Source organism: Oratosquilla oratoria, chromosome 9 (genome assembly GCF_046742065.1).
Source record: "Oratosquilla oratoria isolate Oo_2021 chromosome 9, ASM4674206v1, whole genome shotgun sequence".
Lineage (NCBI taxonomy): Eukaryota > Metazoa > Arthropoda > Malacostraca > Stomatopoda > Squillidae > Oratosquilla > Oratosquilla oratoria.
Genome location: NC_134785.1, coordinates 50779138 through 50802867, shown reverse-complemented (window position 1 = coordinate 50802867; position 23730 = coordinate 50779138). Strand labels below are relative to the sequence as shown.

Below are 23730 nucleotides of genomic sequence, written 5' to 3'. Positions count from 1 at the left end.
GACCCTAAAGTATCAGCTACATGCTACTGAGCAGATTTTAACCACACACTAACATGCAGCCAATACCTCAGATGGGGAACAAAGTTATACATACATATATATACCAAAGGCTTTTTCCCCCCTTACACAGGGGGTAGCCAAAAAGAAAAAGGCATAGAAACCACTCCCACCCATTCCATCCCCTATATACTCTACTACCCTCCCTCCCTCCCTCTCATCTTGGCACCCCCTGGATGACGGGTCATCCCTGCATCCTGTCCACTGCCCTGGGTCAGAAGCAGTATCGCAAGACACAGCACATCCACAGCAAGGCCGCTTCATTAATTCAGCGACCCCCCCTCATGAAGAAAAGGAGAGGATGGGAAGAAATCCCTTCGGGCTGCATTAAAATGTTTCTCATATATACTTTTCACCATCCCCATCCCTCACCCACTCCCCCTCATGCATCACAGCATCATCCATACACAACCATTCTCCATTCACCCCTATCTTCTGTCCTTCCTCAACAAACATTCTCTCTTTTGTAATGCCCCTTTTACCCCATCCATCCATCTCATCCCAGGATGCCACCTCATATTCCTTCCTTCCACCTCTGCCTTCCACACCTCTTTTACTAATCTTTCTTCACTCATTCTTTCCGTGTGTCCAAACCATCCTAATACTCTTTCACCAACCCTATCTCCCAACTCCCTTTCCACCCCTGTTCTCCTCCTCACCTCCTCATTTCTTACTCTATCTAGCCTAGTAACCCCTATCATACTTCTCAGACATTTCATCTCAAACGCATTCAAACTCCATCTCTCTTATGTTCCATGTTTCTGCCCCGTAGAGTGGTGTCGGCACAATCACTCCTTCACATAACCTCCTCTTAGCATTTGGGGAGTTAGTGACAAAGTTTGAGGTGTGTGAAAGAAGGAAGCTGAAGATGTGGGCAAAAGTAAGGTGATGAGATGTACAAGGGGAGAGAGTGACAGCAGGGTGGAAGTGAGCATTAAGGGAGAGAGACTGGAGGAAGTGGATAGTTTTAAGTACTTGGGTGCAAATGTAGCAGGAAAGGGAGGAGTGGGGGTGGAAGTAGAATGTTGATTGAGAGAAGCGAGTAAATGCCTTAGTGGATTAAAAAGTGTAATGAGAAATAGACATCTGGGAATGGATGCTAAGAGGAACAAAGTTACTTGGGTTAAAATATTTAGGAGACTGGCATAGGCATTTGCTCTGCCAATGAGAGTTCCTCATTTTGGATAGAGTGGGGATAGTGTAGCTCCTTTTCCGTGACTGATATGAACATTTCTGAATGGTAAGGTTGGATTTGCATGTAACCACTTGTTAATGGGGTAAATGAATGCAAAGGTTGGACTTCAAGCATTTCGTTGACTAGTGTAACCCCACCTTAACACAACACAGAAAACAATCCAATGTTTCTTCCAAGAGGGAGCTATAGATGGGCTTGGAGTCTGCTGCCAGCTACTGAGTTTCCAGTCAGTAATATTTAAAGCAATAATAATTCAAACTTGTTGAGCATTTCAATCTATAGACCTCACAATAAAAATATTTATATATGTGTGATAGGAATTTCACATAAATATATCATAGCATACAACAATGGATCATAAAAAAATAGAATGCTGTGCAGTTAGCCTCATTATGAACTTTCCATCCATAATAAGGCTAGGTGAGGAACAATAAATTAAGAGGCACTACAGAATATCATTTAAATACTTAACACTTCACACCACCTATCAGTTTCTTGATTAAAAAAACACACTATCCATGTCATCCATAAACCAAACTCACAAATTAAGAAAACATGAAATTGGTATTCATTTACACAAATACACAACAACTGCTGACATTAGGTCATTTGTTTAAGCCAACACTTTCATTGGTATCTATTGGTTCATTGGTGTCACTTTTATTTTTTTTCTTTATCTGTTCTTCCCACTTGGCACAGGAATATAAAACGCAACCAAAGGTATTCATCACAATACCTGTAAATGTAAAAATCAGTCATCAATATTCATATCTACCTCATTAAACACATCACTAATTATTAGCTGAGGAGTTATGAATATCAATTTACTCCTTCATTATCAATATTTCTTACCTATAATATTGACTGGATGATACTTAACACCACCAAACACAAAAAATCCTACAACAGTCTGGATAATGGATTTAGGTATGCCAACTATGGTTGTTGTCACAGCAGAATTAAGGGCTGTACAAAGGAACAGCAAGAAGTTCAAGATCAACCCCATCAACAGAAGAATAATTAACAATATGATAAAGGTCAGATCTGAAAGTAAAAAAAAATAATAATAAATGAAAATAAATCAACACATGTTTAAGAAATCCTTTAAAAATCAATCAATCAATCAATCAAATCAAATGATGGTATTGCACTTTTGTTTTCATGTCAAAGTACTACTCACTCTTACCCAAAATATATGGATTCCTGAGAACGCCAATAAACTCTCCAGACAAAAATCCCAAAAATAAAAGTGGGATAAATGTATTGTAGCTGTTGAGATTAAGAATTTCAATTGAAGATAACTTATTTTCTGTGCACCGCTGTACAAGACATAGATACAATCCTTGGAAGAACGAACTTAAAGCCCCCATGGAGTATGCAAAGCCATCATAAGCAAGGTCTCCTAATCCTGATGGGATATCAGTGAAAGCAATGAAAGGAATGTATGAAGTATTAGTTTTGCCAACTGTTATACATATATGAGAATAAAGCCTGGGGATAGGTGGATACTGATGGTTATTTTGGGGGACCCACTCCCTGGAGTAAATTATGTTGGTCCCCCTCTAACTCCTTTTACTTACAGTAAAAGCTCAAAAATCTGCACAACTAGTCCAGATTTTTGGATAATCTAGACCTCTTCTTAGCCAGCATTCAAGGTCAAGGGTAAAGGAAAGAAAAACAAATTCATATGTGAGAGAAAATGGAGGTTATTAGTTTGGATTTACTGCACTGCAACATGATGGTCATATGAATGCATAAGATTCACAAGTGTTCTAAAGCATAGGATAGATTGAATACAAATTGGTATGCAAATGAACATACTTGTGGCAAAGGACACACATTGACTACACATGGAGCTACAGGTGTTGTCCCATGCTGGAAGGTGTGGAGTTAGCTTGTAGTGAAAGAATGCTGCCAACAGGATTTGAACCCGTGCTACATTGGTGTAGAGTCCAGAGTTCTACCAACTCATCTAAAGACTGGTACCCAACTTGATTATAGGTGGGTGGTTTTAGTGATGAAGCTAACTCCACACCTTGCTTTGCTTTACTTCTCTTCTCTTTACTTTGTACCTCTCGTATGATTTCCCCACCCTAATTTGTAACCAATCTATGAAAGCCTGCTTCTTCTCTTATAGACCCTTCCTTGCTTCCCCCTCCCACCACCCACCAATCCTCCTTCTATCTCCTCCCATCCTCCCAATTCCACACACCATCCCCGCACACCTTATGCCTCCCCCCTGAACCATCCCCACTCCCCCTCTACTCCCAGCTCCACTCCATCCCTCACCCTCTCCCACTCCTCTCTCAGCCTCTTCTTATACTTCCTCTCCTTTTCTTTCTCATTTAAGCAGTTCACTCTAAGTACCTCCCTACCTTCTGCCCTTTTCCTCTTTTTCCACCCATCCTCCACTCTCAACCCACTTTCCACCAAAAAACAATCTGACATTCCCCCACTCTCTCCCCATAAAACATGTACATCCTTAACTCTTCCTACTATACTCCTGGTTACCACTATATAGTCCATTAACTCTCTACCACCTTTCCATCCACCACCCTCTACCATGTGTACTTATGCTTTACTTTCTTCCTAAACTCTGTACTTGCCACCATCAACTCTCTAGACACATCATCATCAACTCTCCACTATGATTTCTTCCTGGAACTCCACACTTCCCAATCACTCTGTCTACCAGTTCATCCCCCACGCCAGCACTAAGGTCTCCCAGCACAACTACACTGATATTTCTCCCTAATCCCTCCATGCACTCATATAAATCCATCCAAAAAGCCCCCCCTCCACACTCTTCTCACTATCAGGCCCATATACACTTACAAAAACCCACATCTCCCTTCCCAGCCTCACCCTCACCCACATTAACCTTGAAGAAACCTCCCTCCACTCCACCACATGCCCACCTATCTCTTCACTTACTAGCATAGCCACCACTTCTCTCCCCATCCTCTCTTCACTCCTGAGAACCTCCCAACTACACTTCCAAACTCACACTCACCCCTCCATCTCAACTTATTTTCATTCAGTGCCAACACATCCATCTTTCTTCTCACAAACATACTGCCTATCGCCTCTTACTCTAATCTGTACCACATCCTCACACATTAAAAGACCCAAACCTCTGGGTACCAGATGAAAAACTCCTAGACCCTCTTATGCCTTTACCTTTTTTTTATTAATGTCCCCTTTGGGGCTACAGGTAGCAGGATTCCTAGTCCTATACCCATCCCACTTTTTGTCGCCTCACATGACTCAAGTGGAGAGACTTGGCGGCAGCATTCTTTTCCCCCACCACAGGGTAAGGCAAAAAAAGGAAATGAATATTCAGAGAAATGGTACAGGACAGTAACAAGGGGTGGGAGAACAGCATAAGGGAGCAACAGTTGCAGTATAATAAAAGTGTCATCATTTCTCTATGAACAGAGACTTACTCTGTCACAGACAAAATGATGTGAGGCTCTGGTCCATAGGGGCGCCCCATATAGACCCTAAAGTGTCATCTGCATGCAGCTTTGCCACAATAACATGCAGCCAATACCCCAGACAGGGTAATAATGATAATGATAATAATAAAATACAATGATAATAATAATGATAATGATAATAATAACAATAACAACAACAATGATAATAATAATAATAATGATACATATACCAAGTGTCTCTTCCCCCTTACAAGGGAAGTAGCCAAGGTCAAAAGGCATAATACCATTCCCACCCATTCCACTCCCATTCATCAACCCTCCCTCCATCTTTTCTTGGCTCCTCCTGGATGACAGGTCATACCTGCATCTTGCACATCCACAGCAAGGTTGCTTCATTTAATAAGTGAGCCCACCCCTCTCCATCCCCTTATGCAGAAAAAGACAAGACAGAGAGAAATCTCCTTGAGCTGTGTCAAAATATGATTCACATATAAGAAGTGGACAGATTTTGATATTTGGGTGCAAATGTGGTAAGAAAGGGAGGAGTGAAGGTGGAGGTAGAATGTAGATTGAGAGAGGCAAGTAAATGCTTTGAGGGATTAAAAAAATGTAATATCTGGGAATGGATGCTAAGAGAAGATTGTACGGGTGTACTGACAGCACTGTATGAGGCAGAAACATGAAACATAAGAAAGAGAGGAAGAGTTTAAATGTGTTTGAGATGAAATGTCTGAGAAGTATGGTCGGGGTTACTAGGCTGGATAGAGTAAGAAATGAGGAGATGAGGAGGAGAGTAGGGGTGGAAAGGGAGTAGGGAGATAGGGTTGATGAAAGAGTATTGGGATGGTTTAGACACATGGAAAGAATGAGTGAAGAAAGATTAGTAAAAGAGGTGTGAAAGGCGGAGGTGGAAGGATTGAACATGAGGGGACAACCAAGGATGAGATGGATGGATGGGGTAAAAGGGGCACTGGGAAAGAGGGAAATGTCTATTGAGGAAGGAAGGGAGAAGACAGAAGATAGGGGTGAGTGGAGAATGGTTGTGTATGGATGATGCTGTGATGCATGGAAGGGAGTGGGTGGGAGATGGAGGGGTGAGGGAGTATGTATGAATGATATTTTGACACAGCCCAAAGGGATTTCTCCCTATCTTCTCTTTTTCTACATGAGGGGATGGAGAGGGGGGTTGCTGATTAAATGAAATGGTCTTGCTGTGGATGTGTTGTGTCTTGCTACATTGCTTTTGACCCAGAGCAATGAGCAAGATGCAGGGATGACCCATCATCCAGGAGGTGCCAAGAAAAGAGGGAGGGGTGGTGAATGGGAGTTGGAGTATTGTGGGGGATGAAGTGGGTGGGAGTGGATTTATGCCTTTGAATTTGGCTACCTCCTTTGCAAGGGGGAAAAAGCCATTGGTATATGTATGTATATGATATGATATGATTTAACATCATAAACTCCCTCCTACCAGAAGGCTAGGACGGTGCCCCTCACAAGGGACTTTGTAGCATGGAATTTAATGAACCATGCCCTTGGTTCAACTTCACTGGTGGCAGGATTTGAACTGCCATCCCCTTGACCTTCACTGCAAGTAACGACATCCTAACCTGGTCAACAAAGAATTTGTATACCAAGGAAAACAATAGCTGTATCTTATATGTTTTTGCATGCAGAATCCAAAAATAATGTCCAATTTTTCCTATCATCCACATTTTTTGTGTTCCATGGTATGTTACGTTACATAAGCTTTGCTTAACACTCTCCCTTTTCAACTACTAATTTTGTAAAAAATTTGTATGTATGTATGTCTAAATTGTATTTTATATTGTTGAATAAACCTTAACTAACTAACTATTACATGGGATAAATTTCAATCAACTGGCTGGCAACACTGATTTTGGCAACACTATGTGAGATTGTTATACACTTTCAGCCAATCTGTTTGTCAGGGAGATCTGAATGATCTTGTGCAGCATTTAAACTTGTCAAAAAAGCAATCTGAACTTCCAGGTTAAATGGCTGGAATCTTCTCCAGAAAGAACCTAAATTTAGCTTTTATCATAAGCGACATTGTAATTTTGAACAGTTTTTCTCACTTGAGGATGGTGTGGTGTTTTGCAATGATGTATATTCTGTTATGGAGGAATCTTAACCATAAATATGAGAGGAATGAGTGGTGCTTGTTTATTGATTCCTCAAAAGTGAACCTGAAAGCTGTTTTGCTACACAATGGAAATAAGATTCCTTCTGTTCCTCTGGCCCATGCAGCTAACATGAAGGAAACATATGAGAGTATGAAGCTTCTATTGCAAAAAATTAAGTATGAAGAACATGATGGTAGTTAGAAATCAAGGATATAGGTTAAATAGGAACTGTACATGATTATGAGGCCAGATATGATAATTTGGAGAGGATTAAACAGGACTTAACAAGTGTTGCTCCTTTTGCTGTATACTACAATTAGATCAATACAATTAAGTAAATACACTAACAATATACAATTTTATGTGTCCATGTGACCACTATACTGAAATAACTGGGACTTCCAGGGGAGCACCAACATACTTCCTGGGGGTATGCCATGGCCCCACCCCCTAAATCTGCGAATGAGCCTGGATGATGAATGCAAGAGAGAAAAGTAAAATAAACTCATTGGAAATGAGATAGTTGAGGACCATATAAGGAGAAATACAATAAGTATTCATGAGAAGACAGGGGAACAAGTAGAAATTGGAGAAGAAAAAGAAGAGTACAGCCCACAAATTTAAGAGAGGCAGAAAGGAACTAAGATGAGAGAGAGGAAAGGGTGGTGGGTGGGAGTGGAATGCATGGGAGTGGGTGTGCCTGTTGACTTCGCTACTTCCCTTATAAGTGGGAAAAAGACCTTGGTATATAGATAGAAAGGAGAATATCAAATGTACTTGAGATGAAGTGTTTGAAAAGCATGGTGGAGATTACAAGGATGAATAGACTGAGAAATGAGGAAGTGAGGCTGAAAGTGGGGATGGAAAGGGAGCAAGCAGATATGGCTGATGAAAGAATACTGGAAAGAATGAGCAAAGAAAGACTAGCAGAAGGAGTGTGGATGACTGAGGTGGATGGAGTGAACTTGTGGGGATGACTAAGAAAGGGGTGGATGGATGGGGTGATGGGGACCTTGAGTGAAAAGGAATTGTTTGTTGAGCAGTGGAGGGAGAAGGCAAGATACAGGTGTGAATGGAGAATAGTTTATTCATGCATGAGGGGACAACAAGAGAGGGTTACCATGTAAATAAAGCAGTGGGGTAAACCAATTTGATTGTCAGGTCCTGCTGTGGAGGTGTTGTGTCTTACTGCATTGCCTCTGATCCAGACAGAGGTGGGGAACAGGGATAGCTCTTCATCCTGAAGAAGCTAAGATAAAAGGGAAACAAATGGGTGACTGATGGGGTGTGGGATGGATGGGGGGGTGCATGACTTTGCTGGCTATCTCCCTTATATGGGAGAAGAAGTCTTTTTGTATACAGTCATAGATAGTTTAAAAAACTTATGTCTCATGAAAGAATACAAAATTAAAAAAGAGAAGATCTGTCATTGACTTTTGAAAATATAAATCAACCTTTCTTCATTTCACAAAATATCTGATACACCTATCATCAACAATAATGGCATACAAACAAAGCACTGTACATATCACAAAGACATTGACATCTGTTTTACTTTATCTGAATTCAATGTCGCTGAACAATTTCTTCGGCAGCTACAGAACTCAAAATCTCATTCTTTAAGAAGAAAAGAATTTCAAAGAAATGCTGTGTTTATATGTTAAGCATTTGTCTGGCACTTTAGATCCAATACAACATTATGTAATTTACATACCTGCAACTAGACATCCTACAGTGATTATCAGGATTGATGATACCACCTTGGGAGAAGGGATTGGTTTATGCAACAGGACAACTGATAAAATCAAACTTGCAAGTGGAGAGCAGCGTTTGATGGCAGCATACATAGGGATGTTCATTCCTGTTAAGAGAGTGTAATGGTTAGAATTCATAATACAATCTTATACTAAAAGGCCGTTTTCATTTTATAAGGTGGGGGAGGTGACAACATTAAAGCATATACCAGCCATTTGCCTATCCCACTCCTATGTGAGTAGTAGAGCATGTGTTAGGATTAGAAATGGAGAGAGTGAGTGGTTTGAAGTAAAGGTGGGACTTCATCAAGGATGCGTTATGTCGCCCTGGCTGTTCAACTTATACATGGGTGGGGTGGTGCGAGAGGTGAATGCTAGGGTAGTGAGTCAGGGATTGGAGATGGTTAAAGAAAATGGAGAAAAGTGAGAGGTGAGCCAGCTGTTGTTTGCGGACAACATTGCGCTTGTGGCAGGGTCAGAGGAGGGATTGAGGAAGCTGGTGGCAGAGTTTGGGAGAGTATGTGATAGAAGAAAGCTAAAGATAAATGTGGGTAAAAGTAAGGTGATGAGATGTACAAGGGGTGAAAGTGGCAGTAGACTGGAAGTGAACATTAAGGGAGAGCGACTGGAGGAAGTGGATAGTTTTAGATACTTGGGTGCAAGTGTAGCAAGAAAAGGTGGAGTGAAGGTGGAGGTAGAATGTAGATTGAGAGAAGCGAGTAAATGCCTTAGTGGTTTAAAGAGTGTAATGAGAAATAGACATTTGGGAATGGATGCAAAGAGGAGACTGTATGAAGGAGTGATTGTGCCAACAGCACTGTATGGGGCAGAAACGTGGAACATAAGAGAAGAAGAGAGAAGGAGTTTGAATGTGTTTGAGATGAGGTGTCTGAGAAGTATGGTGGGGGTTACTAGGCTAGATAGAGTGAGAAATGAGGAGGTGAGGAGGAGAACAGGGGTGAAAAAGGATTTGGGAGATAGGGTTGATGAAAGAATATTAGGATGGTTTGGACACATGGAAAGAATGAGTGAAGAAAGACTAGTAAAAGAGGTATGGAAGGCAGATGTGGAGGGAGTGAACATGAGGGGACGTCCTAGGATGAGGTGGATGGATGGGGTGAAGGGGGCTTTGGGGAAGAGGGGAATGTCTGTTGAGGAAGGAAGGGAGAGGACGGAAGACAGAGGTGAGTGGAGAATGGTTGTATGTGGATGATGTTGTGACTGCATGAGGAGGAATGGGCGGGGGGGTGGGGGGTGGGGTAGTATGTGTGAGTAAATTTTGACGCAGCCCGAAGGGATTTCTCCCCGTCCTCGCCCTATATGCAAAGGGGGACGGAGAGGGGGGGTCGCCGATTAAATGAAGCGGCCTTGCTGTGGATGTACTGTGTCTTGCGACACTGCTTCTGACCCAGGGCGGTGGGCAGGGTGCAGGGATGACCCGTCATCCAGGAGGTGCTCAGATGAGAGGAAGGGTGGGAGGGGTGTGGAGTGTATTTAGGGATGAAATGGGTGGGAGTGTTTTTATGCCTTTCCGTTTTTGGTTACCTCCCTTGGAAGGGGGAAAAAGCCTTGGTATATGTATGTATGTATGTACTCCTATCCAAATCCCATTTGTTTTCCTTCTGTTTTAGATCCATGTGGATGAAGGGTCCTTCCTCTACCCAGTCCACTGCTTGGAGAGGATATATATGGACAGCAAGACAAGTCAGTAGGACCAGCCAACAGCTGAAGTTGTTTATTCCCAACACTTCAATACATTCCCTAAGCCCTTTGGGCTATATCAATTTCTCATCCACTCTCCATTCATACTTATTTCCACTGATGCATACTATACGTTCATGCAGGTTATGATAACAAAGGAATATCAGCAATAACTACATCAGTTCATGATAAATTTACTGCATTCCATGTTCATGTGAATTAAATTACTTGATGTAGAACTGCTTCACTACAAGCCTGAGGATATTCATGGTTCAAGGGGTGGATTATCTTTACTCTTACCAATGAACATAGTTACAACATCAGGGAGTGATGATGGAATTGTCAAAAGAAGCCGTGGCACACATTTTCATTCTTCAACATGTAAACTTTTTCTTTTGTTTCATATGGTTGTGTTTTTTCTTGATAAATCTGTCTTACAATCAGCAGACTTTCATTATCTCATGTTAAGTACAATTATACAAGTTCTAAGCCTTGCAGATAAACCATATGAGGAAAGACATTGTCACTGGGCCTGCCATCATTAGGAGAGAAAGGTGTAATCTGGTCAATGAAGTGAAATAATAAATTTCATAAAAGATCTCCCATCCCAAACCAAAAGATCTTCTGTCCGTTTTAATCATTCCCTTAATTCATTTGAAAACCATCATCATGTCACCTCCACTCTTCTTCCTTTTGATAATAAGAACATAAGAATGAAGGAGACTGCAAGAGACCATAAGGCCTACACTAGGCAGCTCCGTATCCATCAACACCTGTCATCCCCATCTATAAAGTTGTCTAATCGTTTCTTAAAACAACTGATAGTTTCAGCGCTTACTACATGGTTACTAAGATTATTCCATTCGTTGACCACCCTATTAGTAAACCAATTCTTGACAGCTGTCACTCCCTTGACTTGAACACTATCACGTCATCTCCATTTTCTTAATTTAATAATAATAATTGTAATATTTCTAATATCTCCTTATATGACTTATCTGCAAGGCTAGGAACCAATATGGTTACTGCTCTTTGCATCATCAATTTTGTTGACAACCTTCACCTTGTGCAAAGACCACACCACTGACACATATTCTAACCTAGAGCAGATAAGGCTATGATTTTGTTCATCACTGCTTCATCCATGCAATCAAAAACCACTTTAATTTGATCAAAAATCTGTATGTCTCACCCATAATTTTATAGAATGGCTATGGTTGGATACCAAAAGTCTCAGTAAGAGAAAATTGAGACAATAATTGACTAAGTTTCATTTTAACCACTTTTGTACAATGATGATGCACAAGTGGTACACAAAGATGCCAGCATTGGCATCTTGATTATATATATTTTTTTGTAGTTGTACATGTGGAGGGTGGAGGGGAGTGGAGTGTGTGGGAGGTGGAATGGGTGGGAGTGGTTTCTGTGCCTTTTTCTTTTTGGCTACCCCCCCGTGTAGGGGGAAGGAGCCTTTGGTATATGTATGTACATGAGTTAACCCCCCCCCCCCGGATTCTGTGAACTGGTTGGATCACGTTTTCTGTGTTTATTATTACTCAGAGCAAAGGAGAATGAGTAAATGTGAAACATGAGATCAGAATGAAAAGAGGACTTTACATAAGAATAAAAAATAGGAAAACACACTTTACATCCAAATATAACAATATGGCAAGACTGGTTAAAATGAATAAGAGGACAGCAAAACGTAACTAAGAAATTAAGGTTGCCAGATAAGCTTTTTGCTGCCGGGCAATTCATACTGCACAACAACATCCAGCCAATACCTCAGCAGTATATCCTAGGCAGTAAAATTATTTAAATTTTCAAAGTCAGCCTAAATTACTTCACCATGGACAGCCATGAGGGAGAGAGAAGCATGGGCAGCATAACCAAATGATGGGGCAAGGAAGGCCATCCCTGACTTGCGTGTGTAATCTGGAACAACTACTGCCCCAGACCTGTTCAGTATTTTCAGTACAAGTATTGTGGTCACCATCTGAAATAAATAAAAATAAAAAATACATCCATGATTTCTGAGAGCTCGCTAAATACTCAATGATGTTATTCTGTATAAACAGATGATACATAACTAAAATCTACTGAATAGTGATTTTAACCCAAGAAACAGTCACATTATGACTATTCAGCACCTGCGCAATGGTTGCATCTCAGAAGTTTGTTTCTGTGGCCAGGCCTATTCTGTGTTGGTATTATTTCAGTGCTGGATGGTGGTCTAAATGCAGCCATTAGAGTGTGGTTCTTATTTCTCTTGAGAGGAATTTTTCTGTGGGGTTGGGGTTTTTGTTGGAGTAGGGTGTTGGGGTTCAGTCTTGAAGTATTCTCCACTAGATGAGAGAGATACAAAGACGGGTCAATACAAGCATAGCTCCCCTTCCCTTATAATACAACTAGGTAGGTAAATACACATCCATCTCATTATATCACACAAGCACTACCAGCTGAATGAAAAAAAAAAGATAATATATCTATATATATATATATATATATATATGCTGGTACATTGTGACAAGTTGATGAAGGTGGAAAAAGAAGTCACGGGTCTAGTTCCGAGTTCCTGAGTTTATTCCTGACCGGTTTTGTTCTATGCTTCTTCAGAGGAATGTGACTCTGGAGTGAAGCTGGCGGTATACATAGTCTGAGTAGGACCGCATTCCCTCCTTGGAGGTGGGTTCCGTTTTGGTTGTACAATGGTTTATAATTAAAAAGAAAAAAAAAAAATACAATGAACAATAGTTATAGTACAGTATACAATAAATTTTGTGATGTTATTATAAAAATTATAAACCATTGTACAACCAAAAACGGAACCCACCTCCAAGGAGGGAACGCGGTCCTACTCAGACTATGTATACCGCCAGCTTCATTCCAGTCACATTCCTCTGAAGAAGCATAGAGCGAAATCGGTCAGGAATAAACTCAGGAACTCGGAACTAGACCCGTGACTTCTTTTTCCACCTTCATCATATATATATATATATACCAAGCTCTATACTACTCTAATATTTACAATAACTTACCACCAGGAAAGAATCTATACCCAGATCATCAAACAAGCTCTCCAAAACAGACCACCAAACTCAATACTCTAACCCCTAGACAGAGAAATCCCTCTCACAACACCATCCTGCATTAAAACAATATAAGCATAAAATAGGCCTGTCTACAGAACAAACAGCCCTAGATACAACCATCACACGTAGGACACTGTACACATCCTACAAACCCTACATTAAAAATCCCTAGGCAACAACACAATATCTCTCTTTTGAGTGACTCCTGGGTCTATGTGGAGGCTGTAGCCAGTTACCCGAGATCTGTGGTTCTCCTGCAAATGAGATCTGGGGTGAAGGATTGGTTGATTGATCTTGTACAGACTGTTTTGTGATTTGTATGTGTATGTGTTTTTGTATGGATGTGTTGTGTGGTGGTAGTAGTAGTTTGTGGCAGAAGTTCGAGTAATGTGCTGCTGATGTAATTTTTTATTGCAAGCAATTGGTTTTGCTTCTTATGTAATGAGATGTGTGAGAAGAGTTGAGGGTTTTAGCATAGAAATGTGTATCTATCATTTTCATGTGATGTTCTGTGAGGAGGATTTTGGTGTCTGTATACAAATATACTATAGGGATGGCTTTGGTGCATCCTATTGTTACTATTTTGTATGTCTGCTCTCTTCAATATTTCTTCATGGAAACAGTTTATCTATTCTTTTTAGAAAAGTGTTGGTCATATCTTTGTAAGAATATCAATAACAGAGTGAAATTGATTTCGAGGTTCATGTTAATCTATGATTCGCAAGCAGAGCATTAGCAAAATTTTACACCAAGCATATATCTATTTAATTATCATTTTTGAGGAAGTCTAAATCAAATCTACATCTAGAATCTAGCTATTACTATGGCTGAATTCATAACAAATCCATACCTGTCCTCCTAGGATGGTGAATGGGAAATTGAAATCATAGGTGTCTACAATCAACTTGTTGAAAAATGCCATCACTGCTGAACAGGAGCTATATAATACAGCTACCAAGAGAGGTAATACCTTCCCCTGGTCCTGGAGAGTCCTATTGAAAGGAACTTTATTACTGTTTGTGAATGGTAAATCAAATCTTAGAGGAAAAAACAAAAGTAATGCACAGATGAATGAATCATAACCATTACATATTTGTAACTAGATCACTCAATACATTATTAAAGATTTTCTACAATGTGATGCAGATGCAGAATAAGGAATTTTATCTGAAAAAAAAGCATGGCATAAGTTGATTATACAATTATAAAGAAAATACTGAATTTTTGAATGGTTTAAAAATATGATGTAAAACATATTTTTTGTATATTTCCTTGTCTTCTGTTCCTGTATTATCCTCAATTACTGCAGAAGCAAATTCTATGATGAGCACATAAAATAAAAGTTATCTATAGACCAAGTATAATATTGGAAAGGTCCACAGCAGATAATTCCCAAAGCTGCTCAGGATTGTGCTATAATATAAAGAGATGAGAAACACTAGGGATACCAACTCTAGAAAAAAAAATCCAAGGATGATTACTCCATATAAATACTTAAAGAAGAAAAATTCATAGGCAAGAAGCTAACAGATATAATGAAAGATTGGGTCCAAATAACATAAGAAAATGATTAAAGGAATGAATGCAATCCTGTTATTATTCAGCCATTGTTCTGGTTTGTTTAGGTGTGCTTTGGTGTTCTTAGCAGCCATTTTATAGATACTGTAATGGGTTATTATTGTCTGATTATATGCATAATTGTTTTGGTATTCTACTCTGGATCTGGTGTTGACAGATCATTTGTGGAGAGGTTAAATAGCACAGGTCAGAATATTGATTCATGGGGGACTCCATTGTACAGAATTTGAGTCTCAGAGGTTTAGATGTTTTGGGTAACTGAACTGTTTTCCTGTTAAAAAGTTTGTTTGCCCCTTTCTTGTCATTGTTGTGGATATCCATCTCTTGTGTGTGTGTGTGTGTTTTTTTTTTTTTTGAGTGTCTCAAAATGCCTTGTTTATGTCTACTGCTACTATGACCATTCTTTCAGGAGGTGGGTTTTTGTTAAATCTATCCAGCACCAGTGTGATGTTTGGAGCAACCCTAGGAAAAACAGAAATGTATATACATACATATACCAATGGCTTTTTCCCCCTTACATGGAAGGTAGCCAAAAAAATAAAGGCATAAAATCCACTCCCACCTATTCCATCCCCACATACCCCACTCCCGTTCACCACTCTCCCTCCCTCTTATCTTGGCTCCTCCTGGATCACGGGTCATCCCTACATCTGGCCCACTGACCTGGGTCAGAAGCAGTGATTATTATTGTACTTCAGGCAATTAACAGATGACGGCAAAGTCCATGTTCTCTCATAAAGTCCAAGGAAGCCCTATTGTCCTTGTAACAGCACTTATTTATGTCACCTGGAGTTGGAGAACACCCAGTCCATAACATGAAAGCCATTGCCTAACTGACAGTGACTAGACTGGACAGACAACAACATGGCATCTTGACAGTATCATAGCAGCTTCATTCATTAGTAGACTTGCTTGTAGCCAGGTTCTTTATTTATTTCCGCCAAGAAAATTGCATATTACGTTCATATATTATAATTTACGAAATTAATATTTAATTTTGTAATGCTATATTGTGTAGGTATGCACAACTAAAAAAAATACCCCAACCTATTTTCGTAACTTCATTCTGTTTTAACGTATGTCAACATAGCAACGCATTTGACCGAGGTATTAGCCTTTCACTACGGTAACATTGCCATAGTTGGCTGAACTCATTTAATGTTACTTTAAATAACATTTATATTTTTTACTAAGAATCACCATGAAGTAGGTACGCGCGAATTCGCGCGCGACGCCACCATCGCAGATGTAGTTTACTTCACCATATTTTGTGGCCCGTTGGAATTTGTTTGGCTTAATTTGAATGCTTGGAGCGTTCAGCACATGTGCATCACATTCAAATTGTCTTGTTGTTCTGCAAGTGTATGCCCAATTCTTCTAAATCAAACAAATTTTCACAGATTTAAACGCAAATTTGGTTATTAACCTTGGCAAATTAGTTTTCAGATTAAAAATCTAAAGGTAAGGGCTAAGGCATCTATATATAAATATTTTAATGTTATATTCATGTTTTCTAGCCTTTCTATCTCGGAAATAAGCAACTTAAGATCATTGGAAACTTGCACATGCTGAGCCTAAATAGGCAACATGTAAATGATGAAGACCGGTTTAATGACATGTCATTTGCCAATTTTTTTAATTTGGCTGCCCCTCGCCCACAATGATCATTATGTCTATTTCTAACAACAAATACCAAACATAAGTTTCATTTCTAGTTCTATGTTTTCATGATTGTAAAAAAGACTTAACAATCTTAGATTTCAGGGCTTGATTACCTACTTTATCAACTGCCACATCATTTCAGTTTCCAGCTCCGCCAGACGTCACCATGTACTGCTCATTGTTTACCAGCTGCTGACGTTTGTTGTCAAACAAACGAATTGTCCGATTTGTCTGTCGACAAAAATTTCCGAAACAAGACTTTTGTATTTTAAATTTGACAGTACAAATGCTTATAAGCAAGGTAAAAATATGCATTTATAATATGATAAGGAAATTTACATGTTCAATCTAGTTTCTAGCCAAAATACCTTATGATTACTAGAAGTTTACGAGTAAATACATTTGTAGTAATTCTTCTCTTAAAGTTAATATGTGTCATTCTTCCCTTTTATTGTATATGCAATACTCGTTTATTGTATATGTAGTACTTAATCTAAATATATAGTAAATGTTTTATGTAAGTAGTCTACGTAGTAATTACGTTACGTAACCGCTCTACGTGTGTCGTTAGAGCATACACACTGAGCTTAAGCGCTGTTGTCACGCCTATGTTCCATATACTTACACGTACATATCGCAGACCAGTCGGTGACGACTCTATGCTGCGCCCCCATGATGTTCAGTGCGTTGACTAGACTGTGGTGGCGGTTTGGTCGGGTCAAATTTAAAATCTTGATTTTGCCAATGGCTATCAAGGCGGTTTTTGAACATATTTAGTGATGTCGCTTCAGCAACTTCGGCAGGGGGATGGTTCCACACAGTAGTCGTTCTGTAATAGGAGCTGTTGCGCCGTCTGCTGGACGATGCTGGTAAAACTGCCTGCTGTGTGACTGGGCCTGTACAGGGGCTTGAAAGATGCTGGACACAACTGCTCCTCGTACTGATTGAAGTGCTTCCATATTTCAATCAGGTCTCCCCTGCACCGTCTATACTTAAGCGTTGGTAAGTTCATGGTTTTTAGACGCTCCGGATAGTCAAGGTGCTGGAGCCCATCTACTTGTTTGGTCGCTCTTATCTGCACCTGCTCAATTGTATCCTCTAGCCTCTTGAATCTTGGCGACCAGAAAGCCTGCGCATACTCGAGATGACTTCTGACAAGGGCTGGGTAGAGGAGCTTAAACATTTCAGGGCTCATATGTGAGAAGACACGCCGGATGAGACTCATGATTGAATTAGCTATTTTTATTTTTTTTAAAGTATATGATGTTCAAAATTCAAGGCCGAGTCTACTGTCACCCCAAGATCCTTCTCCTCGTCAACGTGCTCTAATTCTTCTCCGTAGATTTGATAACGATGAGCATACACAATATTTTCAAAGACCCCCACAGACATAACTTTACATTTGGATAGGTTAAATTTCAGCAGACAGATGTCGGACCTCTCTGTATCCTATCCAGATCATCTTGCAGCTCAAGGGCACCCTCATATTTGGTTATTTGACGGAAAACTTTTGTATCGTCCGCAAACATGTATGTGTTTGAGTGTACATGGTCAGGTAGGTCATGAATGTAGATAGTAAAGAGCGTGGGTCCCAGAACACTACCTTGGGGGATACCACTTAATACATTACAACTTGGACTTTTTTCCATTCACTATAACTGTTTGGCACCTGCCAACAAGAAAACTTTCAACCCATGTTAGGATTTTATCCTGAATTCCATAGCTCTCGAGTTTTGATAGAAGACGATGATGGGGTAATGTATCAAATGCCTTTGCATAGTCTAGGTAAACAACATAAACTACACCACCACTAGCCATTATATCAGCGCAGTGATCAAGGTAGTGCAAGAGCTGCAGGACTGTAGAACGACCATGTATAAATCCATACTGACGTAGTGACATTGCACTAGTGGTAGTTAGATGATTGATTAATGCTTCATAGATATAAGATTCAAGAAGTTTTCATACGATTGATGTTAAACTTATTGGTCGATAGGTAGCTGCCAATTTTTTAGATCCTTTCTTGTAGATGGGTGCTACTAGAGCCTCCTTCCAGTCAGGCGGTAATTCACCCAGTTGAATGCTTTTGCGGAACAGAACAACAATTGGTCCAGCAATCTAGGCAGATATTTCTTTCAGAATTCTGGGGTGTATCTCGTTTGGACCACAGCTCTTACTGACATTTAAACTACTCAATTTTTTCATAATACTTGATTCAGAAATATGTGGTTCATTAATAACATTTTCAACATATTTTGGTGGTTCAGGTGCGGGTCCAGATGGTTCATGCGTGTGCACCGAAACAAATTGTTTCTGTAATATATCAGCTTTTTCTTTATCATCATGACAAAGAGAGTGAGGATTTTCTGGGTCTGCTAGTAGAGGTGCCACACCTGAGTTGGTTTTCAACTTCTGGTTAGAAAATTTCCAAAATGCTTTGGGTTGACTCTTGGACTGTTCATTTATTATTTAGTATAATGTCACCCCTTTTGCATGAAAACTCCTCATTTTATGTAAGGGTTTCTCTTACCTTATTATGTCCTTATGTTATATATATGTATATATATATATATATATATATATATATATACATATATATATATATATTTATATATATAATGTTCTACCTACAAGTACTTGTCTCTGGTCGTGCGTAGCCCTACGAAAGAAACTCCCGTGATATTTTAGCAAACGATGTTTCACTTAACCACACTTTTTTTTTCACGGAATATTCAAACATAGAAAAGTTATGGAAGAGGTCTTGGTTAGGTCTATACATCCAGCTCTACATTTGTTGCTGTGTGGTCGTGTTTTATGATTTTCTTTTTCCATCAGTTAGCTTGCTATCATATGTGTATGCGTTCACGGTGCGACATATCACTTACCTTATCCACGTTACTTCCTGGTTCTTCTGATTCATGTTTCTTCGCTAACGTTGCTAACGAAGACTCCTCTCACTAGTTTCTCTTCCACTTGTATCACCTATCATTCCTATTCCAGCTAAGGTTTGGTTCGAATCCCGCCCAGGGCTGGAATAATTCCAGTATCGCTGCGCTGCGACTCGTTACTCCAACTCGCATGGGCGGGGAATTGGGTGTGTGTACGTGTAAGGTCACAGCATTACCCATAGATCGGTCGTATATGAGCTCTGAGCTCTCTTCCGGGAGGGAAATATCTGTCGATCACGAGTCCAACACGTGATCCAAGACCATGGTGAATCACCGTTCACCCCCACATACGCACTGTCCATACGCATCAGCCAACACCCCGTTCACCCTCCTTTCTACCCGGTGACCTTTGACCCCGTGCCAACTGCGCATCCATTCGTACTACACACACTCCTTGATCTCGAGATCAACCTATTCTTCGCCTTCTTCGTCTCCTCCAATTCCTACTTCGTAGTCCTACAGCCATCCTGGAGAACGTCTATTACGTTGCGGTCGTCGAGATGTCGCCCCCACCCACCCACCCACTACCGCATCGTGATTTCCTCCTTCGTTTTCTCCGCCATTCACTACACGACGAAGATCCAGGATATGTCGCGGCACTCCCTCGACTGAGATGTTGTTCTGCGAATTTATCCCCGCTATAATACTCCTCGTCCACTGTGACGTGAACTTATTATCCTTTGGCTTCACCCATATCTCCTCCCCGACCTGTACTGAGGCAGCGTCTTCTTCAGTAATGGCCACTAGCACCGGCGCTACCCTGGGATGTCACCAGTCATATTTCAATAAGGCTCTCTGTGGAACCGAGTCTTCGTCTTGGCCGACATATTGTACCCGAAGACTGCCTTCTTGGGCGGTATTAGTGTCCTCTCGGCGATGGATTTAATAGCGCGATGGTGCCGTTCTACTATTCCATTTCCGCTCGGCCGGTACAGAGCCCTAAAGAAACGTCTCGAGCTTCACTTGTCCAGCATTTCTTTCAGTGCTCTCGACAGAAACTCGGTGTTATTATCCATCAGGACTTCATCCACTAGACCCCGTTCCAGAAAATTTTCATTCATCACCACTAGTGCAATTTCCTTTCCCGTCCCCGTTTTCAGCTCCCGCCAGACGGCGAAGCGTTCTAGGCCAAAATTAACCATCAATAAGTACATGCCCCGTCGATAGTGGGTTACGTCGACCGCCAACCTCCTCCAGTTATTGTCTACGCCAAGTTCCCCCGTTGCGTGCGGTCTCGGGGCGGGATCTATTGATTGATATCGGACACATGCTTTCACCGCCCGCCAGACTTCTTCCCTAGTTTTATTCAGGTCAACATTCCTTGCTAAGAACAATGACCTATCAACACCTAGGTGATGTGTTCCATGCAATGCTTCCGCGCATATGGACCCTGCAGCGCACACTTCAACCTTCTCCTCTTCCTGTTCTTCCGGCACTTTTAGTCACCTTTTCTTTACTCTGGTTAGCGCGTCCGCTTTGTTCGCTCCCGACGGCACTTGGGTTACGCTCACCTTCACGCTGAACTCGTCTATTAACCCCCTCAGGATCCCAAGGCGCCGTTTCACAATGACCTCTGCTGCCACTTTCGTGCTTATTCTCTTTTCAGCCGTCAGCAGAGTTCATCCATCCCACCACCGTGGCTGAGTCTGTCCTGATTTCGATTTCGCACAGACTCCATTTCAGAGCCAAATTGACTTATTTTACAACCGTATTCAACTCCGGTACGTTAATGTGATGGTAGTCATCCTTTTTGTGGGCTGCCAAGCCCCATCTTCGACTACCACACCTCCTATCTCCAATACTACGCCGGTTGCTATACTGCTAGCATCACATCACGTTACACATATGCTCTGAAATTATCAATTATCTTGTAACCCTTAGTAAGGTTACCATGAGATCTACGATATGTCGATGTTTGTCAATTTAGCCTCTTAAATCTTTCCTCATAGGAGAGGTATTCTATTTCCGGTACTAACTTAAAGTTCCTATGGCTAATATTTTCAAATGCTTCAATGTTCTTCACTAGGTGAAGGCACTAAATCTGGATAGCATATTCTATATGAGGTCTGACAAGTGGTACAAGTAGTGTCCTGAATATCTATATGTCTAAGTTTACAAAGGTTTGTAGCCAACAAGAAAAGTACCCCCTTAAAAGATTCGTATGACCACCAAGTGCCATGCCTCTGGACCAGGTCAAGACTATGGTCACCCCTGAATAGGGCACTTGTATTTATCTTATACTTTTGTATATGTATGCTTTCACTCTAACAATTTCATTTCTCTTGTAAATATAATAAAAATGTGTTTCTGTATATCCCGTAACAAGGATATATATATAGTACATAGATTGTAAACTATTGTATACCAACAACAAATAATTAAGAATCTCATCATCATTGTACATAATATTGTCGGCATTTTGATAAAAAAAAGAAGAAAAAAAAAAAACATATCTAACCGAGCAGGTGGGTCTGCCCCACATCTATCCTAACTCTTACTTCCTTCCAGTTCACTCTTTCCTTCCACTAAACCCTGAATTCCCCCCTCCCTCCCTCTCCCCCATCTTATCTATCCTGCCCTCTAACTAATAAACAGAAAATAACCGATCAAGTGGGTCTGCCCCCACATCTATCTTATCTCTAACTTCCTTCCATTTCATTCTTTCCTTACACTAACTCCCAAATCCCCCACTCCCCTATCTTATCTATCCTGTCCTCTATCTTTATATATAATAAACAGATCAGTCATGGGATCGTCTTTAAATATCCTAGGTATTCTCATGGAAGAATACCACCCATTTGCATTATACGCGTACTAAAAGTGTGCTTAAGGGAAGGTCATGCCGCTTCGAACCGAATATGTTTCGACAGGCATATTCCGACAAGATAGCTGTTCTTTATAGAATAGTACCAGCCGTTTGCATTGTTCATAGTGTGCTTAAGAGAAGACCATACTGCGACGGACTAATGTTCTGATAGGTACGTACATTCTGACGAGAACTCTACCAGCCGTTGGCAATGAACACGGAAGTGTTCATTCCAATTGTGCCTAAGGGAACCATACTGCGGTGAGCTCAATTATGTGTTCTGACTTTTCTTATGAAAAAACTTCCCATGCCTCCCTCTCCCTGCCACTCGTTTCAGGCTGGACATTTAGCTTACTTCACACTGAAGTAACATTGGCGACAAACATTTCCTGACTGAATCATAGGTTTTCTCCAACAGACGAACTAATCTCACATGTCATATCACATCATCATCAGTAGGTATAAGTGTTACTCTGACACCTTGGAGGAATTATATCACATCGTCATCAGTATATAGTAAATAATGTCACTGACTGAAGAACCCGTTACATTATCATCAGTAATTAGTGTAACTTTGTCTAACACTGAATCATTAGTTTCCTCCGACTGAAAAACAATATCACACCATGATCCCGTCTCCGGTGATTTCGGCTTTTTCTATAATACGCCCTGAGTTTAATCGTACATTACCAAAACGCGAGTGGATTTGTAAAAGAGGGATGGACTAATGGGTGACGCATTAAAATACACGTCTCCAGACAACGAATAGTTCTTCTTCCATTATCAACTGATCCAATCAACCACACAACCACCGTTCATTGAAATTAGGCCTAATTACCAGGGGATCGAATCCACCAGGGCCGTGGGCCAAAATCACCAGATCACTTATAGCCTACACACAATATACATGTTGTATATATCTTTATTACATATTGCAAGTATTCGCATATATAGGATAGAGGCCTATACAATGTATGGGTAAAGGCAAGCATATGTGGGAAGCTGCCGACAAGCGATTTGATCTATGAACCCTAACACAAGAAATTGTAACAAACGAAAAGTACCTGAAAATAAACTGTATCTATCTAATAAATTATCATAAAAGGAAGATATCGAGATTAGATATAAGAACCTTATATTTCTAGTCTACAAACAAATCCTATCTAAAATACATGAGCATTCAGACAGATTGTCCCCACCCTACATCAAGTGTTTCCCCGCGTATCGTGCCGTTTGCATTATGATTCCGTACTTACCTTAGGAGGGTGGAGGGGTGTGGAGTGTATTCAGGGATGGAATGGGTGGGAATGATTTTATGCCTTTTTCTTTTTGGCTACCTCCCTTGTAAGGGGG

At 40.6% G+C, this 23730-nt stretch overlaps 1 protein-coding gene across 6 annotated transcripts; it reads right to left on the bottom strand.

Moving 5' to 3' along the window:
- Positions 1-228: 228 nt before the first annotated feature.
- Positions 229-16828, bottom strand: LOC143028396 (uncharacterized). Of its 6 annotated transcripts, none has more exons than XM_076190403.1 (7): positions 16741-16828; positions 14234-14375; positions 12140-12287; positions 8551-8697; positions 2439-2660; positions 2105-2296; positions 229-1988 (listed from the first exon to the last, which is right to left on the bottom strand). In XM_076190403.1, exons 1-7 carry the CDS (start codon positions 16758-16760, stop codon positions 1858-1860), a joined length of 1002 nt encoding a protein of 333 aa, XP_076046518.1. In that variant the 5' UTR covers positions 16761-16828; the 3' UTR covers positions 229-1857. The 6 variants fall into 6 exon arrangements, with proteins under 6 accessions (XP_076046518.1, XP_076046520.1, XP_076046519.1 ...); XM_076190405.1 differs by having other exon boundaries at positions 14234-14365; positions 16741-16827; XM_076190404.1 differs by having other exon boundaries at positions 16737-16804.
- Positions 16829-23730: the final 6902 nt, after the last annotated feature.

Excerpts from the sequence above, each read along its gene's own strand:
- LOC143028396 (XM_076190403.1), bottom strand. The coding sequence starts at position 16,760 with ATGATGTGGCAGTTGATAAA. Across the intron at positions 2,661-8,550 it reads TGTAGGATGTCTAGTTGCAG|GATTAGGAGACCTTGCTTAT; the intron begins GTATGTAAATTA and ends ATATCCCATCAG. Across the intron at positions 1,989-2,104 it reads TCATCCAGTCAATATTATAG|GTATTGTGATGAATACCTTT; the intron begins GTAAGAAATATT and ends TTACATTTACAG.